At 48.8% G+C, this 25,371-nt stretch overlaps 1 protein-coding gene across 7 annotated transcripts in view; it reads right to left on the bottom strand.

Moving 5' to 3' along the window:
• CSNK1D (casein kinase 1 delta) overlaps positions 1-23,251 on the bottom strand; it is a 39,558-nt gene extending 16,307 nt beyond the window's left edge. For 2 of the 7 annotated variants that reach the window (XM_069543759.1, XM_069543758.1), the window contains exons 1-5: positions 22,802-23,200; positions 16,273-16,383; positions 1,542-4,583; positions 570-718; positions 71-299 (exon numbers count right to left, since the gene is read on the bottom strand). In XM_069543759.1, coding sequence (XP_069399860.1) covers positions 71-299; positions 570-718; position 1,542 — 379 coding nt within the window. In that variant the 5' untranslated portion in view covers positions 1,543-4,583; positions 16,273-16,383; positions 22,802-23,200. Of the gene's footprint in view, positions 1-70; positions 300-569; positions 719-1,541; positions 4,584-16,272; positions 16,384-22,801 lie in introns of those variants that run through there. The other 5 variants (XM_069543756.1, XM_069543755.1, XM_069543753.1 and 2 more) reach the window with 5 other exon arrangements.
• Positions 23,252-25,371: the final 2,120 nt, after the last annotated feature.

Below are 25,371 nucleotides of genomic sequence, written 5' to 3'. Positions count from 1 at the left end.
ACCCAATGTGCCACAACCAACCCTCAGGGGCCCCAAGAGGCTGCAGGACAGCCAGGGCGGGAGGGCTCACCGATGCCAAGGTGTGTGTTGATGGAGGCGTACCGCGCCGTCCCAGTGAGGTTCTTGTTCTCACGGTAGGGGATGTGCTGGTGGGTGCGGGCGTCCCGGTACTTCTTAGCCAGCCCGAAGTCAATGATATAGACCAGGTTGCCCTTCTTACCCAGCCCCATGAGGAAGTTGTCCGGCTTCACATCTCGGTGAATGAAGTTCTTCGAGTGTATGTATTCAATACGACTAATCTGCAGGTGGAGAAGCAGGGGTGACAGGTTGAACCCCAGGCTGCAGCCTGGCAGAAGGAACCAAGGGGAACCCTGGCCCACTTGCAAACATGCCCTGGCCTCCATGGGTCACTATCTCTTGCACAGTTAACAAGCTTCTGTTTTCTCCGTATGCACGCATGGCACAAAAAGGAAGCAAACAACCCTGAAGGCCTCATCAGACTGATCAATCAATCCAGCCCTGTGCTGAGCACGTGGGCTGCCCTTCAGTGGAGAAAAATGAAGTCTTACCATTTGGTCAGCAAGGAGTAGGACGGTTTTGAGACTGAACTTCCTAGAGCAAAAGTTGAAGAGGTCTTCCAGGCTGGGTCCCAACAGTTCCATCACCATGACGTTGTAGTCCCCCTCAGCCCCGCACCACCGGATGGTGGGGATGCCCACTGCAAGAAAGTCTGCGTCAGTCCGCCTCCCGTGCATCTGCACTGAGGATGCCCGTGCCTGTGATGCTGATGGGGGGCGGCTGGGCAGGAGCAGTGAGCAGTGACGTGGGGAGAGGCTGGAAGGCCAATTTCACAGTGGGGGTGGAGTGAGGGGCTCAGGAGGAAGAGCCTCACTGGCTCCCACAACCGGGTCCCAGTCTCCCTACGACTGACATCCTGCACCAGTATGGTAAAGCTGTCACAGCTAATGACCCAATGCCGATACACTGTCATTAACTGAAGTGTATACTACTCAGGCTTCCTCAGGTTTAACCTCATGCCCTCCGGCCGCTCTAGGACCTGTCCCAACCTCACATGACGAGTAGTCGTCATGTCTCCTTCAGCTGCTCTTGGCCAGGAGGGTCTCTCAGACTTTCCTGGTCTGAACGACCCCAATGGTTTGGAGGAGGGCTGGGCAGTGATGCACGGGCTGTCCCTCTGCTGGCCTGCCTGTTTTTCTCGTTGTTAGTCTGGGCTTGTGGGTTTGGGGAGGAAGACCACAGAGGGGAAGTGCCCTTCTCATCACGTCCCGCCAGGGCTGTGCTGTCGACATGACTCCTCACCATGGCTGTACCCCTGGTCACCTGGCTGAGGTGCGTCTGTCATGTGTCTCCACTGGGGAGTTCCTCTTTCCTCCCCTGCCCATGCCATCCTCCCTGCGGAGATGTCATCACACGTGGCCCTCACTTATGAGGGCTTTTGGGCTCCCTTCCCAGAGGGCAGAGCATTTATATGTACGACTTGGAATGCTTCCACACAGATGTGTCTCTTCTCATCTACTTACTTGCTATTTTTTCCCATCAGTATGAGCCCACGAGTGTCTGTGTTACATTCTGGTCTGTACTCCAACACTGGATCACTTATTCTGTTGCTCCAAGCATCCCAGCCTTGCCTGCTTCTCAGCGAGCAGCTCCTGGGGCCCTTTAATACCCCACCACTGCAGGCTGTTTTGAGCACTGCATTCTTTTCTGGCACTGTAAGATGCTAAATACTTTTGATTTTGATATCAACAGGGCAACTTTTCTCTTTTACAAATAAATATTTTAAAAATACATTTTACACATGACATGAGAACAAACTTAACAAAGTCCATAGGTTATAAGGCATAATGTGACAAAAGCTTGTGGCCTATCATGAACACAGAAGCCCAACAGGCCCCGAGCACAAGAACCATAAAGAGCACAACACTGACATACGTGACAAACTGCTCACTAGTGACAAACAGAACACCTTGAAGGCAGCCAGAGAAAAAAGCAGAGTGGAGGAACATCTTCCAAGAACTGAGAAAAGAACTGACAATCTGCCGAAAAAAACCTCAGCAGAGACAAAAGGAAGATATTTTCAGATATACAAAGGGTGATGAATCAATCACCAGCACTGTGACATGTTAACAGGATGTCCTTCAGGCAGGAGGCAAACGATGCCACATGGAAGTGTGGGGCTACAGAAGGAATGAAGAGCACTGGAACTAACAACAGAAGTACCTTAAAAATTTTTTAAATTTAAAAAGTATGACTGTTTATGGGACTTCCTTGGTGGCACAGTGGTTAAGAACCTGCCTGCCGATGCAGGGGACACAGGTTCTATCCCTGCTCCAGGAAGGTTCCACCTGCCAAGCAGCAACTAATCCCACGCGCCACAACCTCTGAGCCCATGCCCCAGGGCCCGGAGTCACAACTACTGAGCCTGTATGCCATGACTCCTGAAGCTCAAAAGTGCCCTTGAACCCACACACCGTAACCACTGAGCCCAAAATTCTGTAACCGCTACTGACGCCTGTATACCTAGAGCCTGTGCTCCACGACAAGAGAAGCACCACAGTGAGAAGCCCACGCATGGCAATGAAGAGCAGCTCCCGCTCACCTCGACTAGAGAAAGCCCACGCAAAGCAACACAGACCCAGAGCAGCAAAAAATAAAATATGAAGACATGACTGCTTAAACAAAAATAACAATGCACTGCAGTGTTTACAACATGTAAATAAAACACATGACACTATCACACAGGCAGGCAAGGCAGTAGTCCACAAGGTCAGGTTCCTCTGCATCCTGCTGGAGATGACAGACCCTAACTGAATCACTAGAGCAAAGACAGTGAAAAAATTCAACAGAGGAGGTCATCACAAGAAAAATCATTTAGAAATGTTTGAAAAAAAAAAAAGCATAAAAAACAATTCAAAAAAAGGTTAAAAAGGAAGGAAACTGAAGCAAAGACCAGATGACACAAAAATAACAGCAAAGCCAATCCTGTCATTAATCACACTGAATGTAAACCCCACAGGTAAGGCACACTTCCTCAGACTAGACGGAAAAGAAAGGACCCACACCAAACACTCTTCAGGTACAACTAGGTCACAAGGAGGACAGTGCACCACACCAGCATCAGACGAGAAGGGCTGTGTCAGCATCAGCCATGGCAGACTTGCGCAGAAGTCTGTCCAGGGACACTACCAGTCATCTCAGTGATAAAGGCAACAGCTAATCAAGAAAACATATATTCTAAGTGTTCACACAGCTAACAACAGAGCTTCAAAATACATGAAGCAATACTGCAAGGAGAGAGACAAACCCACAACCTGACTAGAGACGTCAATCACCCCTCACAGCAGCAGAACAAGCTTTTTCCCCCCAGGGCATTTATCAAGACACATCACATTCTTGTCAGAAAACAAGCTTCAATAAAGTTAAAAAGATTCAAGTTATACAACATATTTTCTCAGAAAACAGTGGAATTCATTTAGAAATAAATAACAGTTCTATGGGAAAAAATCCTCAAATACCTGGAAGCTAAATAATACAGTTCAAAATAATTTATGGATCAAAAGGGGAATTAGCATTTTGCACTACAGGAAAAAGAAAACTCATCAGGATTTGAGATGTTGCTATGGTAGGGGGAAAACTTTATAGCCACTAAATGCCTATACTATAAAAAACACATCAATGATCTCAGCTTCCATCTTAGGAAAACAGTTAAACCCTAAGCAATCAGAAGTGAAATAAAAGATCACAGCAGAAACGAATGAAACAGAAAACTAGGAAACAAGAGAAAATGACTGAGACCAAAGCTGGTCCTTTGAGCAGACTGTTGATAAGTCTCTAATGAGACTGCAGGGGAAACCAGAGAAGACACGAATTACCAACAGCAACAATGAGGGAATTCCCTGGAGGTTCCCTGGTTAGCACTCCGTGCTTTCACTGTTGGGGGGCCAGGTTCTATTCCCGGTCTGGGACCTAAGATCTCACAAGCTGCATGGCACAACCAAAAACACAACAAAATGAAAAACAAATACAACAAAACAAACAGGAATGAGAGGCAACATCCCTAGATTCAGGCTTTCCAGGTGGCTCAATGGTAAAGATTCCACCTGCCAATGCAGGAGACACAGGAGACGTGGGTTCAATCCTTGGGTTGGGAAGATCTCCTGGAGTAGGAAATGGCAACCCACTCTAGAATTCTTAATAGGGTTTTGAAAACCCCATGGACAGAGGAGCCTGGGGGGCTACAGTCCATGGGGTCACAAAGAGTCAGAATGACCGAGCAATTGAACACGCACAAACATGGGGCAATATAAACAGCTTTATGCCAATACATTCAGTAACTTAGGTGAAACAAACAAGTTATTTGAAAGATATGAACCAACAAAGCCCTTGTATGCTGCTGGTGGGAACATAAGTACAAGCGGTCTGGTAGTTTCTTCAAAGAGAAAAAACATTCACTACTTTTGGTTCAGCCATTCCATTCCTAATCACTTACCCAGGAGGAAAAGGATATGAATGTCCATATATACACGAAAGTTCACAGCAGCTTTGTTTGGAGTGCCTGACACCTGGAACAAATCCAAGTGCCCATGAACAGGTGCAGGGATAAAGAAACTAGGCATCCAAGGGAATAACTCTCAGCAATAAAAAGGAGTAACCATTGACACATAAATTCTCAAAAGAAAGTACACACAGTACTACTCGTTGCACAGGAAGCTCTAGAAAATGCAAACCAACCTATAGCAACAGAAGCAGATGACAAAAGCGGGGGTAGAGGAAGCACAAAAGGACCCAACAAGCTTTGAAGAGCAACAGATATGTTTGTCACCTTGATTATGGCAATGGTTTCTTGAGAGGACAGACATGGTAAAATTCTCAAACCACCACACTCAAAACACATGCAGTTTGATTCCTCTCAATAACACTGATTAAAAAAAAAACAAACCAAAAAACCAGAATGTTTTAGTTTTCTCTTCATGCTAAAGTCACCTGAGCCATCTGAAGTGGATTTTGGGGTGAGGGGAGGCAGGCCTTTCAGCAACCTCAGCCACGTGTGTTCACAAGGCCTCCCACACTGGCCATTACACCTCCTCCACTGAGGTCAGAATCCTGTGCCCACAAGGGTCTTTCTGCAGCTGAGTGTGGCGGCACGGCACTGCAGGCGACATGTGTGACACAGTGCACACAGTCCACACCACACTGGTCCACCTGCCTGTCCCAGTAATGTCCTTCACAGCAGTCCCCCTGCCTAGGGCACAATCTAGAACCATGCACTGCCACGCAGTCGTCATGGTTAAGTCTACAACAGTTTTTTAATCTTCTATCGAAGAAATTTTTGAAGAGTTCAGGTCAATTCTGAATGGTCCTCAATTTTGGATTTGCCTGATTGCTGGTTCTGATCACCTGACAGATGGAAATCTGCCAGATTTCTCCAACAAAAAGTACTTTTTCTTTGTTACTGTAAGTTATTTTGGCTGTGCCTGCAGGGCATGTGGGATCTTAGTTCCCTCACCAGGTTCTGGACCTGGGTCCTAGGCAGTGAAAGCACGGAGTCTTAACCAGTGGACCACCAGGGAATTCCCCTCTATATTATTAATACATAATCTGCAACTGATCCTGAAGCTGAAACTCCAATACTTTGGCCACCTCATGCAGAGCTGACTCACTGGAAAAGACCATGATGCTGGGATGGGTTGGGGGCGGGAGGAGAAGGGGATGACAGAGGATGAGATGGTTGGATGGCATCATGGACTCGATGGACATGAGTTTGAGTGAACTCTGGGAGTTCGTGATGGACAGGGAGGCCTGGCGTGTTGCAATTCATGGGGTCGCAAAGAGTTGGACACGACTGAGCGACTGAACTGAATCTGTGAGGGGAAAAAAAGTAATCTGTGGATGAAGCTTTGAGGGCAGTGTCAATGCTTGAACTTCTATCAGGTTGGTGTAAAAGTAACTGTGGTTTTGCATTGCTGAACGTTGCTGTTTAATAATGGAATACATTCTTCAATGCGGTTATGCTACGCATCATTTTAATGTCCATTTCTCACTTTATGTTTTTTTGCTAATGTATTACTTGCTATTTATTTTACATTTATTTTAGACCATGGAAATGATGCTAGACAAAAAGCAAATTCAAGCAATCTTATTTGAGTACAAAATAGGTCGGAAAGCAGCAGAGACAACTTGCAACATCATCACATTTGACCCAGGAACTGCTAATGAATGTATGTGAAGTTCTGCAAAGGAGACGAGAGCCTTGAAGATAAGCGTAGTGGCTGGCCACCAGAAGTTGACAGTGACAAACTCAGAACATCATCAAAGCTGATCCTCTTAAGAGTACACGAGAAACTGCCAAAGAACTCAATGTCAACCATTCTGTGGTTGTTTGGCATTTGAAGCAAATAGGAAAGGTGAAAAGGCTTGCTAAGTAGGTGCCTCAAGAGCTGACCGAAAATTTTGAGAAACTGTTGTTCTGAAGTGTCATCTTCTCTTATTCTACAAAACAATGAACCATTCTCAATCAGATTATGACATGCAATGCAAAGTGGATTTTACACCACAACCAGCAACAACTAGCTCAGTAGCTGGACTGAGAAGAAACAGAAGTTCCAGAGCTCTTCCCAAAGCCAAAACTGTACCAAAAACAAGGTCATGGTCACTGTTTGGTGGTCTGCTGCCCGTCTAATCCACTACAACTTTCTGAATTCCAGTGAAACCATTACATCTGAGAAGTATGCTCAGCAAATCGATGAGATGCACCGAAAACTGCAATGGCTGTGTTGGGCAACAGAATGGGTCCAATTCTCCAAAACACACCCAACTGTACCTCGTGTAACCAATTCTTCAAAAGTTGAACAAACTGGGCTACAAAGCTTTGCCTCATCCACCATATTCACCTGATCTCTTGTCAACCAACTACCACTTCTTCAAGCATCTCAACAACCTTCTTTTGCAAGCAAAATGCTTCCACAACCAGCAAGAGGCAGAAAACGCTTCCCAAAAGTTGGTCTAATCCCGAAGCACAGATTTTTATGCCACAGATTTGAATAAACAAACTTATTTCTTGTTTGCAACAATGTGTTCATTGTAATGGTTCCTGTTTTGATCAATAAAGATGTCTTTGAGCCTAGTTAAAGTGATTTAAAATTCAGGGTTGGCAGTTATTTACTTTTGTACCAACCTGGTATGTTTGTATCCATTCAATCACCCTTTAAACCTATCAAGTAACAAAACAGTGTCCACAAAGTGGCGAGTTTCCATTTGATTGTTCCTTCTGCCCCTTAACTTTGTGCATGCGCCTCTGTATAGAACACTGTAGACTCATGAATTGTGTGTGTGGAGAGCACTGTGGACTCATGAACTCGTCCCTCTTCCATGCATCATATAAATTTTAGGCTTGTGTGTGTGGGTGTGCAGAGTATTGTGGATGCATGAATTCTCCCCTCTTCCATGTATAACATAAATTTTAGGACTATTTGTTCTGGTTCTGTGAAGCATGTCATGGGTTAATTTGATAGGGGTCACATCCACTCTGTAGATTGCTTTAAGTAGCATGGCCATTTAAACGCTATTCATTCCTCCAATCCAAAAGCATGGTGTATCTTTCCATTTCTTTAACTCATCCTCAATTTCCTTTATCAATGTTCTGTCGTTCTCCGCATATGTCTTTCACCCTCCTCGCTTAGGCTTATTCCTAAGCATTTTATACTATTTGGTATAATTCTTAGAGGACTGTCTTTTCACCTTCCCTTTGTGTGATTCCACTGTTAGTGTAAAGAAACGACACAGACTCCTCTATGTTGCGCCTGTGCCCTGCTGCCTTGATGAATCCATTGTCAGTTCTGGTAGTTTGTGTGCGAAGTCGGTACACAGGGTTTTCTACACGCCTACCTGCACATAGGACCATTTTACCTCTTCCTTGCCAATTCGGATACCTTTTTTTTGTCCAAAAGAACTACGTTGAATAGAAGTGCTGAGAATCTCTTCCACATATTATAATCCGTTATTCATGATGAGGCTTTAATTGAAGCCACTTCAAGCGCGTTCCTCTGTCCTCGGGACTCCTGCCAGAGTACCTGTTAGAGGCTAAGCATGTCTTTCCTTTCAGTCACTTGCTTCAGACTCACCGTCCCTCTTCCCGTCTCACCCTGGAATCTGGGCTCCTCTTGGTGGGGAGTGATACTAGAAGCTGCCATCTGGGTGCCGGCTGAGTGTGTGGCATTTACTTCTCGGTCAACCTGGCCCTTCACTGCTCTTCAAATCTGTCAGCCTGTCCTGTGGGAGGAGGGCCCTGCTGGACTGTGAGTAGAATCCCCTGAGCCCTCTCTCTGAGCAGCTCTGGGACACAACATCTTGCTGAGTCATCCTCTCCGTGAACAGAATGTCTCCGCTTGCTTGAGTCCTCATCAGTATCCCCCAATGCATTTTCTACATACAGGTCACACCTGGCTTAGGATTTATTCCTCTGTACCTTATGGTTTGTCTTTCACTACTGTAAACAGTATTGTAAGAACAACACTTTGGCCTCTGGACTTCTCTGGGGCCAACAGCCACCTGACCAGGGATCTAGGTTCTTTGTCCAATAAGATGTCTGCAGGTGGCTGTGCCAAGGTGCCAGTGGGTCACTATGTGCCAGGTTTAGCTTCCCATCCATGACCCCTGGGGTCATACCTGACCTCCAAGTAGATGTCTCTAAGCCCTAGAGTGAGCTGTACACAGAGGGCTTATGGAACCTGAAGGAGGGCAAAGCAGTGGAGCTGACCTTTGAGAAGTCCCCCAAGTGAATGGAGTCTCTCCAGTCACCAGTCCTGGTAGGTGTTCTGTAGGTGGAGTGAGAGGCACCAGGGGGCTGAAAGCAGCCATGGTAGGGGCTATCCTTTTGCAATCCAAGGTTTGAGGAGCACAGTGGCAAAAGCAGGGAAAGGGTGAGTAGGGACACTGCCATGGATCTCAGGCAGGGTTCATGGCATCCCCCCACTTCCTTCTTGGCACGGGGAGGGGTGAGACAGAGGAAGAACGCTCTGGGCAAGTACTTGCGGGCTGGGGGGACATACCTCCAGAACCTGCATATCTCTTGGTCTCCACTCCCAAATTTCCAGCTGTTGCAAGTGGCCAAGACACGGAAGTGTTTTCCTGTGGAAGGCTATGTAGTAATAACACTTCCTGCATCAGAGAAGGCTGAACACAAGACCACAGGACACGCCACTCTCTCTGGGAACCCCTCTCTCAGGGCTGAGGCAGGCCTCCTCCGCCGGCCTCCTCCTGACCTGTTCTTGGGATAGGACACGGGACTGAGGACAGGCAGAGGCGGCTGGCAACAGCTGCAGACCTGCTAGCCCTGTCCCTCCACCGAAGCCAGCACCACTTGTTTACTGCTCCCCAGGGCCCACCTTCTCAGGATGCCAAGCTGCACTAGCTATGTGCAAATGAACCATCTGCATTTTAACTTTTTCCTTCATAGAAATGCTCCACTGTGTATTTCAGTCTCGAGCAGTCCATTCTCTACCATCAATGCTCCACTGGAGACAAGGTTTTAACTGTTGCCCCATGTGGAAATCAGTTTGAGCAGGAAATGTGGTGTAGACGGGTCAGGAGAGGCAGGACCAGGTGACAGCACCAAGAGGAAACCATGGTTGGGTAAGGGCTGTCTATACGTGTGATGAGGGATTCCCGTTTCGGACCTCCGATCCCAGGCAAAGACTTGCTTCACCTCCCTGAGCCTTCATCAAGGTTCCTGTGTGTGTAAAAAGTGGGTTCAAAGGGTACCTCTATCTATACGCAGCTCGAGCTTCCAGGTGAAGATGAAGCAAAATCCTTAGGCTTTAATAATGCTGAGCTTTCCTGCCTTGGCTTCTCAAGACCACAGGCAAGGGCTTCTTCCTAGTGTCCGGTGTCAGCAACCTGCCCCCAGCAGCAGTGGTCAGTGTTGTGGCAGCTGAAGGCAAAGGGCTCAGTTCCCGAGCCGGGACTCTCTGTGCTGGAACGGGGTGGCTGCACTGGAGCACGCGGAGGGATGCGCGTCTGAGGCTGGGCTCTGTCGCCCCAGTGTCTGCCCCTCCACTCACTCTCTGCTGGGGCTTCACAGGAGTTCATGAGTCACTGATCTGGAAATAACACCAGGTAGCTTAGTTGGTGTAGATATAAGGCAGTGGCCTTTTCCCATGTTCTTCTGGGGTTTTGTTGTTTGCAAGCTTCCTACTGTATTCAAAGAAGAGCCAGATAAAAGGCTGTGCACCAGGCAAAGGATCTGAGACACAAATCTGGGGGTCCCCAACCCCCATCTCAAAACGGGTCTTAAGACCTTCTTTCATGTTCCCTTCCCCCATTTCAGACCAAATCTTCTGTACTAAAAACTTGACTCCTACTCCCTTCTCCATCCTTACCAACACACCTGTACCTTAGTCTGTGGGGGTATCTCCACAACTCAAAATGTTTGTCTAGAAGTATTGAAGCAGCCAGAAATATTTCATTCCTTGTTCCCAACTCCAAGTCAAGGCTGTTACTTGACATGATTCATGACAAACGCACTGCTGAATTTGCATGGATCAAACCTACTTTAATCTCAAATCCTAGGCAAGAGAGAAGCAAGGTGGGTGGGGGGGCTTCTTTGTAGAAAGTGAGGTTGGGAGACCACTCAGGGGAAGATGTATGTATCTCAAGGTCACTCAAGAGCTTTTGTGCAAGTATAAGAAACGTCTATCCAAGTGGCCACATGACTGTCTCAGTTCAGTTCAGTTCAGTTGCTCAGCCGTGTCCGACTCTTTGCAACCCCATGAATCGCAGCACGCCAGGCCTCCCGGTCCATCACCAACTCCCGGAGTTCACTCAGACTCACGTCCATCGAGTCCGTGATGCCATCCAGCCATCTCATCCTCTGTCATCCCTTTCTCCTCCTGCCCCCAATCCCTCCCAGCATCAGAGTCTTTTCCAATGAGTCAACTCTTCGCATGAGGTGGCCAAAGTACTGGAGCTTCAGCTTTAGCATCATTCTTTCCAAAGAAATCCCAGGGCTGATCTCCTTCAGAATGGACTGGTTGGATCTCCTTGCAGTCCAAGGGACTCTCAAGCATCTTCTCCAACACCACAGTTCAAAAGCATCAATTCTTCCGCGCTCAGCTTTCTTCACAGTCCAACTCTCACATCCATACATGACCACTGAAAAAACCACAGCCTTGACTAGATGGACCTTTGTTGGCAAAGTAATGTCTCTGCTTTTCAATATGACTGTTCAACAGGAAACAAATATAACTCCGTGTTCTCTGTTAGACACCAAAGCTTTGTTTGAAATCTTGAATTTATGAGGAAGGAGTAGTTTGTCCTCTCCTGGTTCCCCTTCCCCTTACTCTCCAGCTACAGGAGACTTCAGCCTTGGGGCTGCAGGGACTTCACCCCTGGAAAGCAAAGACTCAGTGGCTGACTCTGCTGTGCCCCCACTTCCTTTCTCACTCGCCATGTCCTGTCACATGGGCTGGCTCTTTTCCCTGTCAAATGTAAAGAATAAAGACTCGCTTGCATTGAGGGGAAAAAGAATTATATTTCCTATCTGACTGTTGTTGGTGTAATAAGAGAACTAATTTTATACTTTGATCTGAAGTGTCTGGCTCACCACTCTAACTTGTCTTGCTCGTTTCCTACGTAGGAAGTCAGATCATGCACAAGTAAATTTTCTTTCTTTCTTCTCCATCCTTATTCTTTGAAACTTCCCCCTTCTCTGCTAGCTGAGACATGCCAAGTCACACTGGAGAAAAATGATTAATGGCAAGGTTGAAGATGATGTGGATCTAATAGGAGCCCCCTGAGACTGTCCAGGTGAAGGCAAATGTGGGTAACCACCTGGGAACACATCCCTGTGGCTGGGGTGCCACCCTACAGGCCGAGCACCTGGCTGCTTCACAGAATGCCTTTCCACCAATAGGCTCTGCACCAGCGGGTATGGGCAAGGGAGTCACTGTGGCTCCATGCTTAAGAGCAAAACCCTAGAAGCCAGCCAGGGCTCCTCCTCAACACAGGGAGGTCTGTTTATGGAGACACAAGAGCCTATAAACCGCAACGAAATCCATCGAACCACAACTGTGTCAACGTTGAAGAACCTCAGGAACACAGCAGGTTCAAGAGGAAAATTGTAGAATACACACAGTAAGACTGTATTACTCATGTTCAGAAACGTGTGAACCAGGGAGGCGTGGGGCACGGACCTGCCACTCATCTGCTCTGAGGGTCTGTTTCACTGGCAGCACCGTCTCTTACTGGCGACACCAACACCACCTTATCACCCTAGGATAAGACGCAGTAGAAGCAGGGTGCTCCTCTTCTCCGTTCCCTGGCCAGAGAGGAAGATGCTACGCAGCCTGCTTCACCCTTAGCAGACTGTCTTGCAAACTAAACACTGAGGTCCAGGCAACAATCAACTCTAAAGCCACTCACAAGAATAACCCCGCTCCCTGTGCACAGACAGCTGCTCCATGACCTCAGAGGTGTGATGCAGCGAGACCAGAAAGCTGAAACGCACCTGGGATGCCAGAGTGCCGCTCCTGGGGCTGGGGCAGGACATGTGAGGCTGCAGGTGAGAGACACAGCCACGGGAGTGCCACCTGGTGACCAGCCACGCCAGGGACACTCAGCTGCCCCTGCTCACTCACCCTTAACACGGGAAATGGGTCACTTGGACTGTTATGTGCAGGTCTGGACACTTAAAACTTTTTCCCTCATTCAGTCCAAAGATAACCAAAATACATGCCTGGGGATGAAAAACGAGGGATACCGCTAGGTAAATGCTTTCCACTGGATTTGTGGAAAGTTTCAATGTAAACATAGGGACTCAGTATTAATGCAAATACAATTGTTCATGAAGTGTTTGGCAATTCAACCTTAAAACAACTGTAAATACAATGGCCAAATGTTTCTGGGCAATGTCATTAGATTTTAAAAAACTAACTTCTTGCAGGATAATGGAGAAAAAAAAATAGAAACACACTAAGCAAGGGCAGACAGGCTTTGGGCAGCTGTAGAGAAGTCCTGGGGTGGGCACACAGGTGCCGAAGGCCTTCCTGCTCTCTCTCTCAAGCACATGGGAGTTCTGGGGGTTCGTTTTAGTATTCCAATAGCCACGAGCTCTACATGTTCTTAGGTACTGTAAAACCTTTCCTAATAAAAAAGATCATAACTGTCTTAAATATACTGTGGGAACTGACCAGGCATGTAAAATGAGAGTGAACTTGGGTGAGAGGCCACCTGTTTCTACTGCCAAGTCACTGGTGGCATTCACCCACCATCAGTGCAGAGCTCCCACCCTTTACCCCTGGCCTGAATTCTCATACAAAGGGCCCACCCTCTCCTCCCAACCCGCCACAAGCCTCGACCAGAAGTAGCTCTGACCTAAACAAAAGATCTCCACTCGAAGGTTTCCCAAGGAGAATGTGGTCTAAATATACTTTGTGGGGTTCTTAGGACTGGAAAGTGCAGTCAGCCTCTAGGTTCTGCCTGGCAGTCCACTTTGTTTTGATAAAAACTGGGTGTCCACCCAAGTCCTTCACCAACATAATTAACTTAAAATTATTTCTGCTATTTCAAGTTTTTTAATCTATTGCACCAACTAGATCTGGGGCTTGTTCCTGATTGCTGACCCTCATGGAGGGCTGCTCTGTAGGAGTGGTCTGGGAGCTACAGTGTTCATGTTCAAATCTGTGTTCTTTAGAAACAGCCTCAGTTTCTTCATTCATTATATGAGGGTGATGATACCTACTGCACAGGACTGTGGTGGAGAACGTGCCAGCACATGTAAAAACACTTTCAACAATACCTGACACTAGTGTGTCTTTTTTTTTGCTTTTGCTTTTATTGAAGTAAAATTGGTGTAAAACATATTAGTTTCAAAGTGTATAATTTCATCTTTGTATACACTTATAAAAGATGATCACCACTGTAAATCTGGTTACCAAATGCTACCATACAACTGAAACTTTTCACCCACCTCATCCACACCCCAAAACATGTTGTTGTTGTTTTTAAATGCCAACCCCTCCCCTAAGTGGCCTGAGTGAGCCAGCACAGCAGCTCTCTCTAGTGGAGTACTGCAAGGCCACTGTTAACAGGCAGCAACCCAGGCAACACTGTACTACAAGCTAGAGAGGGCAAAGCAAGCCCTGGGCTACAAGTTTTCTCCTATGATGCTGTCAATTTATCAATTGTCTGCAAAGAAGCCCAGAGCTCAGCATAAAAAGAAAAAAAACCATATCAGAGATGCACCACCTAAGATGGATACAGAAGGCTGGCCAACAGGAGAGCTATGAGGTTTCCAGGCAGAGGCCTCTATCTCCTTTGCCATCCCAGCTAGGACAAGCTCACAAAACAGTACCAGCATGGAGCTCTCTGCTCCCGGACAGAATCAGTTTTCTAAAACAAACATTTACATCTTGATAGAATTCACCAAGTGTATATCTGAAGCAAGAGTAAAACCCGATCTACGTGTGGCTAGGGTCAGACAGAAGAATATATTTTCTAGAATTCTGGTGGGTTTCCATGATCCTACGGGAAGGGCATGGGAAGACTAACGTAAGTGATCTTTTGCATTCTAAAATAGGGGGTCTAAGCGGAAAGTACACGCAGGGGCGTTTAGCAGCATCTGCAGACATTTCTGATCACCCCAACTTGGGGGAGGGGGTGAGGGCCTACTGGTACCTAGGATGCTGCTCTCTGTCCTCCATGCAGGAGACAGCTTCCATTGTAAACAGTAATGCTTCGGAGGAGAGACCCTGTTCTAACCCAAATAAACTCTTTTCTGTTGAGGCAGGATCTTAGTTCTCTGACCAGGGATTGAACCTGTGCCCTTAGTGGAGAAAGCAGAGTCCTAATCACTGGACCACCAGGGAATTCCCTTTGTTGAGTCTTAATCTACTCCATAGCTCCTCCCTGACATTAGTTCTTCTCCTTCCCTCTGTCCCTGGGCACCCAGCTTCTGAGTTCCCAGAGATGCTGCTCCTCAAATGCACAGGCTTTTCAGTCAGAAGGTTTCATCCAATCCCCATCACCAAGCTCCTTCCACCATGAAGGCCATATCTCAAGTCACCTGTTCCTATTCAGAACCACCTTAAAAGCTGTGTAGACCACACCTGGTGCTTGAGAAGCTCATTGAGGGCCTCCAGAGGGTAGACACACCGGTAGGGTCCTCTGTCAACTTCTCCTGGGCACTGGAGGGGCCAGGGAGTCTCCTGTCTATGTGCCATCCGAGAACCTACAGCTTTTTCTGGTCTCTTAATACCAGGGACAAGAGGCACTGGACACCCCCTCTGCAATCATCTCACAGGACTCTGAACGTTGTTTAAGATGTATATGTTGCTAGAGAGACTCCTTGTGCTATGTCAACAGAGATATGGTGGTTTCTGGTAGTAGTAGCACAGATTTGGTTTCTGGTAGTAGTAGCACAGATTAAACTGCTTTGTGAAGCAAAGATGCCAAGAAGTCACCTCACCAGTCCTCCCTTTCCACTTGACAAAAGTGCCAGCACAGACTCTGAAGACAAGCTTTCCTTTGGCAAAGCCCTAGGAGCCTACCCCCATCCCCAACTCTGAAAGTATCATGGGGGCTTCTGCCTTGAAGGGAATAACAGAGCTATTCTTCATACACAAAGCCCTGTCCCCAGAGAAATTCAAGACATTCAGGGTTGTGCCAAGGCTTTCCAAGCTCTCTGGGGAGCAGCACAGGCACACCCTTCAAAATGCTGCAGTGTCTTCAGGACTGAGACCCCCAATAAGACCCCTTCCTGCTCTATTAGCCAAACATCCTCAAAGTCTAGAGAATTCTAAAAGGGAGACTCTGAAATCAGGATGGGTGTTCTCTGACATCAGATACCCTCAAGCCCAAGGAGAGGTTTCACAGAAGCGAGACAGTAACTGAGCTGGAAGGGGTCTCACTCAGGAGGAAGAGTCTGTGGACCATCCCAAAGCTGCCAGCGTGACAGAGACAGCACAGGAGGATCAGCAGGAAGCTTCATGTCAGTGCTGACATAAGCTCGTGTTCAAAGACACCAGTACATAACAAAACCTAAGAAAGGGAATATTCATGCAAAGAGCATTAAATGATGTTGGTCGAGTGAGGCCCTTTGCAGGCCTCTCAGATGGTATCTGAAGGAAGCCACAGGATGGGGTCAAGGGTATGAATGTTCCTGCACCCTTTCCAAATCAACCAGACTGTGATTCATGACATCTGCCATCTCCCTTATCAAACACCACCTTGGTTTTCTTAATAGGTAAAAATCGTTACCTCCTCCCTGCATCATTTTGTAGATTTTGCTCTCAATGTGGAGCTGAGGGTGTTTGGTTTTGACACATTCAAGCTTGATGGCAACTTCTTCTCCTGCAGCAATGTCCGTACCTTGGCAAAGGAAAAAAAACACAAATGTTAATCATCTGGTATCTCCCACCTAACCCAATGTTACAACACATTGGAGAAACCAGTGCTATGAGAATCTTCTGAGGACAACCAGCTGATGGATGTACTCCTCTTTCTACTACAAAATGGTGTCAGCAGCAGACAAATCCTTGTGGGAAAATCACCTTATTTTCACTTTTTAAAACAGGAGTATGTAACATGTATAGAAAAATCTTACATGGCATTGCATCACCCACTTCCATATGGTCCTCCGCTCATCACCAGAGACCCGGAGACAGGCTGTACAGTTCTCTCCACAGGACCTCTACTTGGTCTGAACCTTCTCACCCAGCCTGCTGGTCAGCCTTGCATTCACCCATCCTAAGCTAGACCATAGGGAGTCCCAGGGCAACACATTTCATGTCGACCCCATTTCTCCATGCTTCCTTGAGAGGCCTCAAGGGTGTACAATCCTCTCTCCAGAGGGAAAGCTGGGTTTCCACTGAATAACCACATGGTCTAAGCCCATCTCAGTCCATGCGGCCCAAGTACCAAGCCACAAACAGCAGGGTGGTTCTCAAGGGGGCTTGGTTCCCACGACACGGCAGGAGCCATCATTTGCCCAACACAGGTCAGGCCCAGGGAGACCCAGCACATCCCTTCCCTCCCAGGGACCAGAACACTGCTCTGTGTCTCCTACAGACACTGGATCTGGACTGGGTTTTGTCCTCAAAGCCCTAATCACACCAATGCAATACATACTTGTCACTCATCTTTTGCCAATTTTGTGCAAACAAACTAGCAACATATCTGCTCACACCTCCTGATCACCAGCCCATGACTGAAGATCAGAGGTTTAACCTCACGATCCCATTCTCTTCTTTACTACAATGTGGACTTACATACGTGACAACTACTACCCATGCAGGCTTATCACACAAATGTTCCTGAGTGCCAGTCTGACTCAAAGCTATGCTGCAAGACCCCCCTTGCCCTCCCAAGGCACATTCACTAGAGAATAGGAAAAGCAGTCTTAGAAAGCACATACCTAGGTCTCCCCTTGCTTTCCTCACCAGTTCTAAGTTAAAGCACTTTAATTCTTCCCAGAAGTACGGTTGTTTGTGAAGGAATTAACACTGGCTCCAGCAGCCCAGACGAAACCTAGACCCACGCTGGGCAAAGCAATGTTGCCTGTCCCTGGGAACTCAAGTTTCTCTCTCCATCTGAGTTCAGAGGGGAGACCAGGAGTCTGTTTCTTGGAGTTGTGGGGATGAATGGGTTGCTGGTTACAAAGCACACTGAGACTCCGGGACAAAAGGCAGAGTAAGGTCAGCAAGCACTATAACAATGAAGACCTGCAGGAGAGTTGTCTGCTTGATATTCACGAACCCAGTAAATGCCCAAGAAAGAGAAACTTTCTCCTCTAGTCTGCTCAGACAGGTACTTGAAATGTATCCATTTCTAGTGGCCCTAGGTACAAAGCTGGTCACCAGTGCTGGGGTTCCATGGGAATAACTACCATTTGATCACTGTCAGTGACCACCTTGAATTGAAAAACTCCATTTAACATGCCACAAAAACTCCTGGGCACTGCGAAGAAAGATAGTTAATACATTTTGTGCTTCCTGCCTCAGACTGGGATAATTTACATAATCACAAGAGAAATGATGTCATTTTAAAATGTACTGTGTAAATGGAAAATGACCTCTGAGTTCCTGTGAGGACCTGGAACTCTGAACTGAACTTGCCAGCCCATGAGGAAGGGGTGACTCATCTTTCTAGTTGCCTCAGCTACTCTCCCAAAGCAGGAGCATCAGAAAGTCTCTGACTATAGCACTCTTGCTCTTTCAACTGTGTCTGTTCTGTCAACCTTGCCAAGAGGCATCTCAATGACAACACAGCCTGAGCCTGCACAGGCTACCTACTGAACGTGCACCTTCAAGAAGGCTGAGAACACTTCTAGCTCCACTGTATCATGGTTGATAAAGCTAACATCTGAGTCACCCTGCAATACTGACAAATGACCACAGGCAACTCTGAAACACAATTGAATTCCAGCCTCCCCTAACATCACACCAGCAACAAAGCCAGCCTCCCCCAAGACCACACAGAGCAAGAGTCAGCTTCACCTAAGATTACACCAGGAAACAGCTCACCTCCTCTATGATTACACCAGCAAACAGAGTCAGCCTGCCCTAGAATTACACCAGGACACAGAGTCCATCCCCGCCACGATCATATCAGCAACAGAGTCAGCCCTCTACAGCATCACAGATGTGAACGGTGCCCTGAGTCTGATGACTGAAAGAGGAAAGGCTGGACATGGGTTCTCTGCCAAACAGACTTGAGGGCAGCACCCACTCCAGGCTGTCTCCTCTCAAAGGTCTTCACCGCTGGGTGAAGAAGCAGAGCTTCAAGTTCTGTATGTTCCATGGGAACTAAACGTGAGAGACCCCTGAGCAAAACTGAGGTGAACCACCCTGGAGCCCTGCAGTCCTGTCCCAACCCCCCTGGCTGACAGCAGCCGCTGTGCTCTACCACCAGTGCTGGCCCACGTCTTGTCCTCAAACTGCCACGAATCCACAAAGGGGAAATACAGGATAGTGAGGAAGCACCCAAGAGCTCTGATGGCAACATGACACTGCTGCATTTTAATCTTATTTAACAAAAGTGCTCATCTGCCACAACTGGAAATGACAAAACTTGGTTCTTCCACAACAGGTAACTTTTATAAATATTTCTAGATGGGGAACAAAAAAATTTGAAAGGTATTACTTAGCTCTGGGTTCTAGATTCAGAGCACGTCAAAACCAAATGGCACATCATGATTACTCTTAATGTTTGTTTATAGTGAGATGTTTTATCCCCCAACAACCTCAGCTCTTTTGCGCAGTTCCACTGCTGGTCAGACAAGAGTTCCCTCTCACTAGTCTATGTTTAGACACAGGTTAATGCTGGTCCTAGGAAAACAAAATTATGTCCCTCAAGTTGACAGCAAAGACAGAGAATAAATGAAGTGAACTTAACTCTAAGCTTAGCCCTTTCCTGGAAGAGAAAGGTTAACTCACATTGATGGCTGTCTTATCTTAAGAAATAGGGAGAGGCCTCTCAACAGCAGGTCAAAAGTTACTCTTGCAGGACAACCACTGACAAAGCAGCTGACCTGGTATCTGCAAACACTCAAGCCACCACCGTAAAGGACACAGGCGTATGACTACAAGAGCTGCATACTGGCAACAGCTTTCCTCTCCTGCCCAGTCAGCCACCATTTTGGAACCTCTACTGCGTGCCAGACACCCCACTGAAGAAAAATGAAAGTCAGAGAAGTGAAAAAACATGAAAACAAGTATGAAGAGGTTACTAAGCTTTAGCTCCCCCAAAGTGTCTGTGTATATGATAAAGTCAAACTGCAAAGTCCACCTGGGTTGAACACTGGACAGATGAGGCCATCCTCTGACAAACTGATTGTCAGGATCAAGTACAAATGCCAACAGCTGGTAGGAAGAAAACCTCCTCCATTACACCAATCACAAAGCGGGGTGGGTCCAAGGTACTGTAATCACCTCTACAAGCCAAACATGGACAAGAATAGAGCTCCATGAGAACAGGGGGCTCACAGTTTGGGAAAGACTGGAACAAACTGCAGGGCACTGTGCTGAGTGCGCATGTCAGCACAGCAGGCTGCTGGGAAGGGAGGCCAGCTCTGGGCCTTCTTGGTTCATAAGGCATTTAGCAAGCTGAAGGACAGCTCTTAACCCTCAGCTTCAAACATCTGAAAGCGCTACAAAGTCCAAGAAGACCCCAAACCCCACACTCAAAGCAAGGTGGAGGAGGAGTCGTCCAGAGTGATCTGACCTATAGCAAAGTGACAGCAATTGGAACAACTTTTAATTGTCATCATACTATAATTTGTGGGACATAATTTTAAGATGAGAACCAAATTCCTCATTCCTCAACTAATGACTAATTAATTGCCTAAAAAATGGGAAAAAAAAAAAAAAACCAACAAACCCAGAAACAACAGTGGTACAGATGACTCAATACATCCCATGGTCCTTGGACCATAAAAAAGACTGAGAGCTGAAGAATTGATGCTTTCGAATGGTGGTGCTAGAGAAGACTCTTGAGAGTCCCTTGGACTGCAAGGAGATTAAACCAGTCAATCCTAAAAGAAATCAACCCTGAATATTCATTGGAAGGACTGATGCTGAAGCTCCAATACTTTGGCCACCTGATGTGAAGACCCAACTCACTGGAAAACACCCTGATGCTGGGAAAGACTAAAGGCAAAAGAACGGGGTGCAGCAGAGGGTAAGATGGTTCGATGGCATCACCAATTCAATGGACATGATTCTGAGCAAACTCTGGGATATAGTGGAGGACAGAGAGCCTGGTGCTGCAATCCACAGGGTCACAGAGTCAGACACGACTTAGCGACTGAACCACCTCTGACCCACTTTTCCAGTCACATCTCAATCTAACAAGACCATGTCACATTTTTCTCAGTGAGGTAGCATGTAGCCTGAAGCCACCACTACATGGTGCCAAGAGCCAAGGCTGATGAAAATAACTGGTTGTATCCAACTGCACACAAGTAACTCTAAGTGTACTCCAATGGCTGGGCCATGTGGGTACTCATAACTAGCGCTCAAGAGGCACAGTCAATCCATCTTAGGATAAATGTGAAGGAGAAAACTGAAGACAGATCCCTCTGGGACCAGTCAGCATGATGATCTGTATCAAGCACCACTGGTGTGTCCAGAACAAGGTGAGGCCCAAAGGACACACTTGTGAATAAGCCTACAGGGTCTCCTGCAAAACTCTCAACTTCTTTGTGAATGACCTGGTGACAGTGTTCCACACTCTGACTGAACAAAGTTTTGGAAAGCAGAGGGCTGTCTGGCAAGGTTTCAGACCAGAGAACACAAAGTTTCAAAACACTGACTTTTTCCTATCAGTGTAAAGGTGGCTAATGGATTGGCTTTTCAGTATGGCTCCTAGATCCTAGGTTAAAACTTTTGCCAAAATCTATTGTTCTATAAATAAGGCAAACAGCATGCATTTACCCAGCACTTTGCCTCCCAAAACACTGCTGAGAAGGCAACTGCTGACTACCGGACATAAATATTTAAACAGCAAAACCCAAGTGTCTCTAAAGTGTATTCTACTCAGCAGGGCAGTACAGCACACACGGATGTGACAGGTTTCCCTGTATGGTAAGGGTACCAAAAACAGTTAGGAACTCCCCTAAGTGCTGATTCCTCTTACACTGTCAGCCCAGGAGGTTGTGCATCCTTTTGGGAACTATAGCCAAGGATGGGGCAGTGAGCACACGGACTTGGGACCATCTGAAAGGCATAACCCAGAAGCATTACTGACAAACGAAGCTATTCCTGACCCTCCCTGACACCAGCCAAACAAAAACACCAGAGCGGGCTGCGCAAGCACAGAGCATGTTTACCCCCAAACTTGCGCAATGAGAGTCCCTCTGCACACGCACCGCGTGCCAGGCTGGACGTCCCCAAATGTGGGGGTAGGAGTAACTTATATACAATTATTCCTTTGGGAAAACCCAATAAGGTATTTTTAAACTTTCAACTGTAAGACTCAAGACCACCTTTTATTACACACAAGTATATGCGCTTTCTTTCACTGGAAATCTGAAGCCATCCGGAACGTTCTAATCTTTCCCCTCGTCTACCTGGAAGAATTTTCATAGCAAAAGGGTAAGCTAATGAGTAGACCTTTGCCACTTTATTTGCCTCTAAGTCTGCCAACACCCTAACGCTGACTTTGTCCAGAATCACCTGAATGTCATTCTCGATTAAGCCGAGGTACCTAGTACGGAACTTGGATGCTCAACATGTTCTCTACGACCACTCGACTGGCCCCCAGGCGACCCTGTGCGCCACCTGCGGTCTACGACCCAGGCTCCGAGCCAGAGGGGCTGGTCAGCTGAGGCCGCACCGTCACGAGGAGCGCCGAGGAAGCCTCGGCCAGCCCCGGACTCTTCTCGTGCCCGCCGCACGGGCGTAGGACGTGGGAGCCGCACTAGCCGACGGCCTTTGTCTGCCTGGGGGGGCCACTGGGAGCGGACACCAGGCGGGGCAGGCAGAGCGGGCAGCGAGGGCCTAACCGAGGCTCCCGGCCACTGCTCAGAGGCCGCGAGCTCAGGTTAAGCAGGTGCCCTCGGAGTGGGGTGGTGGGGTGGAGGGGCGAGGGTCAAAAAGGCCAGAAGTTCCTGCCTGGGGAGCTGGGAGATCCGAACCAGCGGGTACCCGGCTCACCGCCCGCGGCGAAGAGGGTCGGGCCTGGGGTTCGAGTCGTCGGGGGCGGGGTCGCCGGGGCGGAGGCCGGAGCGGAACCGGGGCCGGCGGACGCCGGTTTGGGGTGGCCCGCGCCGGGGGGAGGGGCGCCTCACCGAGATAGATGTCTCCGAAGGAGCCGCTGCCGATCTTCCGGCCCAGCCGGTACCTGTTCCCCACTCTAAGCTCCATGACGGCGGCGGCGGGACCGGTTTACTCCTGCCCTCCCGGCCGCTTCCTGGGTCTGAGCTCGGGGAGGCGGCGCCGCTGCTGCCGCTACTGCGGGTCCGGCTGCCGGCTCCGCCCCCCTCACGGCCCCGCTTTCACCATCGCTTTTCGGTCGCCCCGCCGCTCCCAGCGCCTCAATACGGGGCGGATGAGACAGTTCGAGCGCCGCCGCCCCTGTCCCGGCCCCCGCCGGCCCCGCTCGCCCTCTCCCCGCCGCGGATGGACTCGGATCTCCCGGGCCTAAATCTCCCTTCAGCTGCCTGAAGGAGCCGCCGCCATCGCGCTGTGACGTCACTTCCCCTAGCAACCCAGTGGGGCGGGGCTGTGCTGGCCGAGGGGCGGGGCCGCGGCTTCGGGCGGAGGGGCAGGCGGCGAGACCGCGCAGCCTAGGGGCAGGGCTAGGGGCGGGGTTAGGGGCGCGGCCGGGGCCTCGGGAGAGAGCCTGGGTGAGGGCTGGGCCTGGAGCCAGTGCTGTGTCGCGTAGTCGCGACTCACGGGTGTCTCAGTCCTCCCCTTTCCTTGCCCCCTGCCCACCCCCGTCCAGCAGTCCCTGGCCGAGAGCCCCCTGCCTGGTCCCTTTCCGCATGCAGGATCCACGTGCTCTCGCAGGGACTTCGTTTGTCCCCGCAGGTGTCTGGGAAGCCAGCGTCTCCTCGCGACAGGCATGGGACAGGCTTCCAGGCACTGCCCTTTGCCGGAGGGAGAGAGGGGACAGCCTGTCTCTCCAGGCCCCAGACCCACGCCTTTGGGACTCTCGGCGGCTGGGGTGGTGGGAGTGGGGACGCCCTTCCCTGCACAGGTGCCTGCAGGAAGTGACACAGGCCGGGACACAAGTGTGCACAGGTTTCTTGGGCTGGCCAGGGCGTGCACTGTGCAGTTCCCCTCCCACCCTATGAGCCAAGCCCCGGGCCTACAGCAGGCTCAAGGGCCGACAGCAAGCTCAAGCCTCTGTCGGAAGGAGGAGCAGTCCTAGGACCTCTGGCGTCAGACTGAAAGGTGAAGCTGACGTTACCGTGGTTCAGAGGATGAGACCTGCATCGCCTGCCTCTCCAGTTCTGTCTCCTGGAAACTGGATCTCCGTTTTCATTTAATCTGCTTTGGCTCTTCAGAGAGGCCCCTGAACCAAAAGGAAATGAGTTTCACCTGGATTCTTCTCTCGGCCTATCTCCTACCCCAACCAAAAAGAAGGAACCATGAACAAGCTGTTATTGCATATTTTTGGACAGCCAACAGACATACTACTCTGAGCACAGGGGTTACATAGAGGTGTGAGTGAGATAGCTGCACAGGCTGTTGATTCTGGATCATCATCTCTAGTTGCAGAGGAGGAAACTGCCTGGTCTCTCCATTCTCAAGTCTTCCCTCTCCACCACTCTGCCACAGTAGTGCAGCCCCTGTTTGAACACTATTGGTGGTCAGGTTGGAGGAGCAAGCATCAGTTCCTGAATGTTACATAGTAGTGCCGGAAGACAGTATGAGAGGCTTCAAGGCAAACTGGGGTCAACCACTAATGAGTGGTGGGCAATCAGGACCATGTCATATCCATGCACAGTGGTGAACCTAGTTTCTCAGTCTTAGGGGGTTGGGAAGATTTTTGGCAAACTAGTGAAAAATAGCCTTGCTGGCAGAATATGCTGTTGAGGTGCCCAGTCCCCCCATCAGAGAAACCATGAGTGCAGGCTAGAAACAGAAAGGGGCCTGGCCCCAGCTTCCTGGAAATACTGGACTGGCCACTCCCTTAGCTGCCCTGTGGCTGATTGCTGGTCAGCAGTCCCCTGCTGGGGCCTCAGTGTCCTTTCTCAACAAGAAGCTGCAGCTCTTTGGGCTCCTCTCATGCCCCAGGATTCTGCCTGCTTCTCCTTTTCCCTCCGCCCCCAGAATTGGTCAGGGTAATCCCATGGCCATCTGCTGTGTGTGCCTCAGTTTCCCATTTGTGAAGCACCCTTCCACGGGCCAGGGCTTGCAGAGGCTGTGCAGTGAGAGCTGCTTCCCCACTTCTGGCCTCCTGGGACGGGGCCTAATACACCTTTGGGAATCACAATGCTCTCTGTGCTCATGTTCTGCCCTCTATCCCTGCTCTTGTGTGACCCTGAGAAGGTGAAAGTCAGTGCCCTAGACCCTCCCTTGGGGCATGGTATCAGGACCGGGAATAACATGGCCGGAAAGCTGGCATGTGGCCTGGAGTCTGCCACATACGTGAGTGTTCTTTTTGTTGGAAATGGCCTCATTAGCATCCCAGCTCAGGCTGATTCCAAGCTGACACCCAGGTTGCACCTGGCATATAGTAGGCACTCAGTAAACCCTGACTTCATGAATGACTCACATGGATGAACTTCCAGCTCCTAGGCCAGGCCACTTCCAAGCAGAACTGCCAGGTTCAGACCCCACTTTCACAGCCAGGGTGGGTTTCAGTGCGCCCCTCCAAGACTCATGATTCTGCTTCCAGCAGGGACACTGA

This window comes from Ovis canadensis, chromosome 11 (genome assembly GCF_042477335.2).
Source record: "Ovis canadensis isolate MfBH-ARS-UI-01 breed Bighorn chromosome 11, ARS-UI_OviCan_v2, whole genome shotgun sequence".
In the NCBI taxonomy this organism is placed as follows: Eukaryota; Metazoa; Chordata; class Mammalia; order Artiodactyla; family Bovidae; genus Ovis; species Ovis canadensis.
This window is presented reverse-complemented; position numbering and strand designations above follow the sequence as displayed.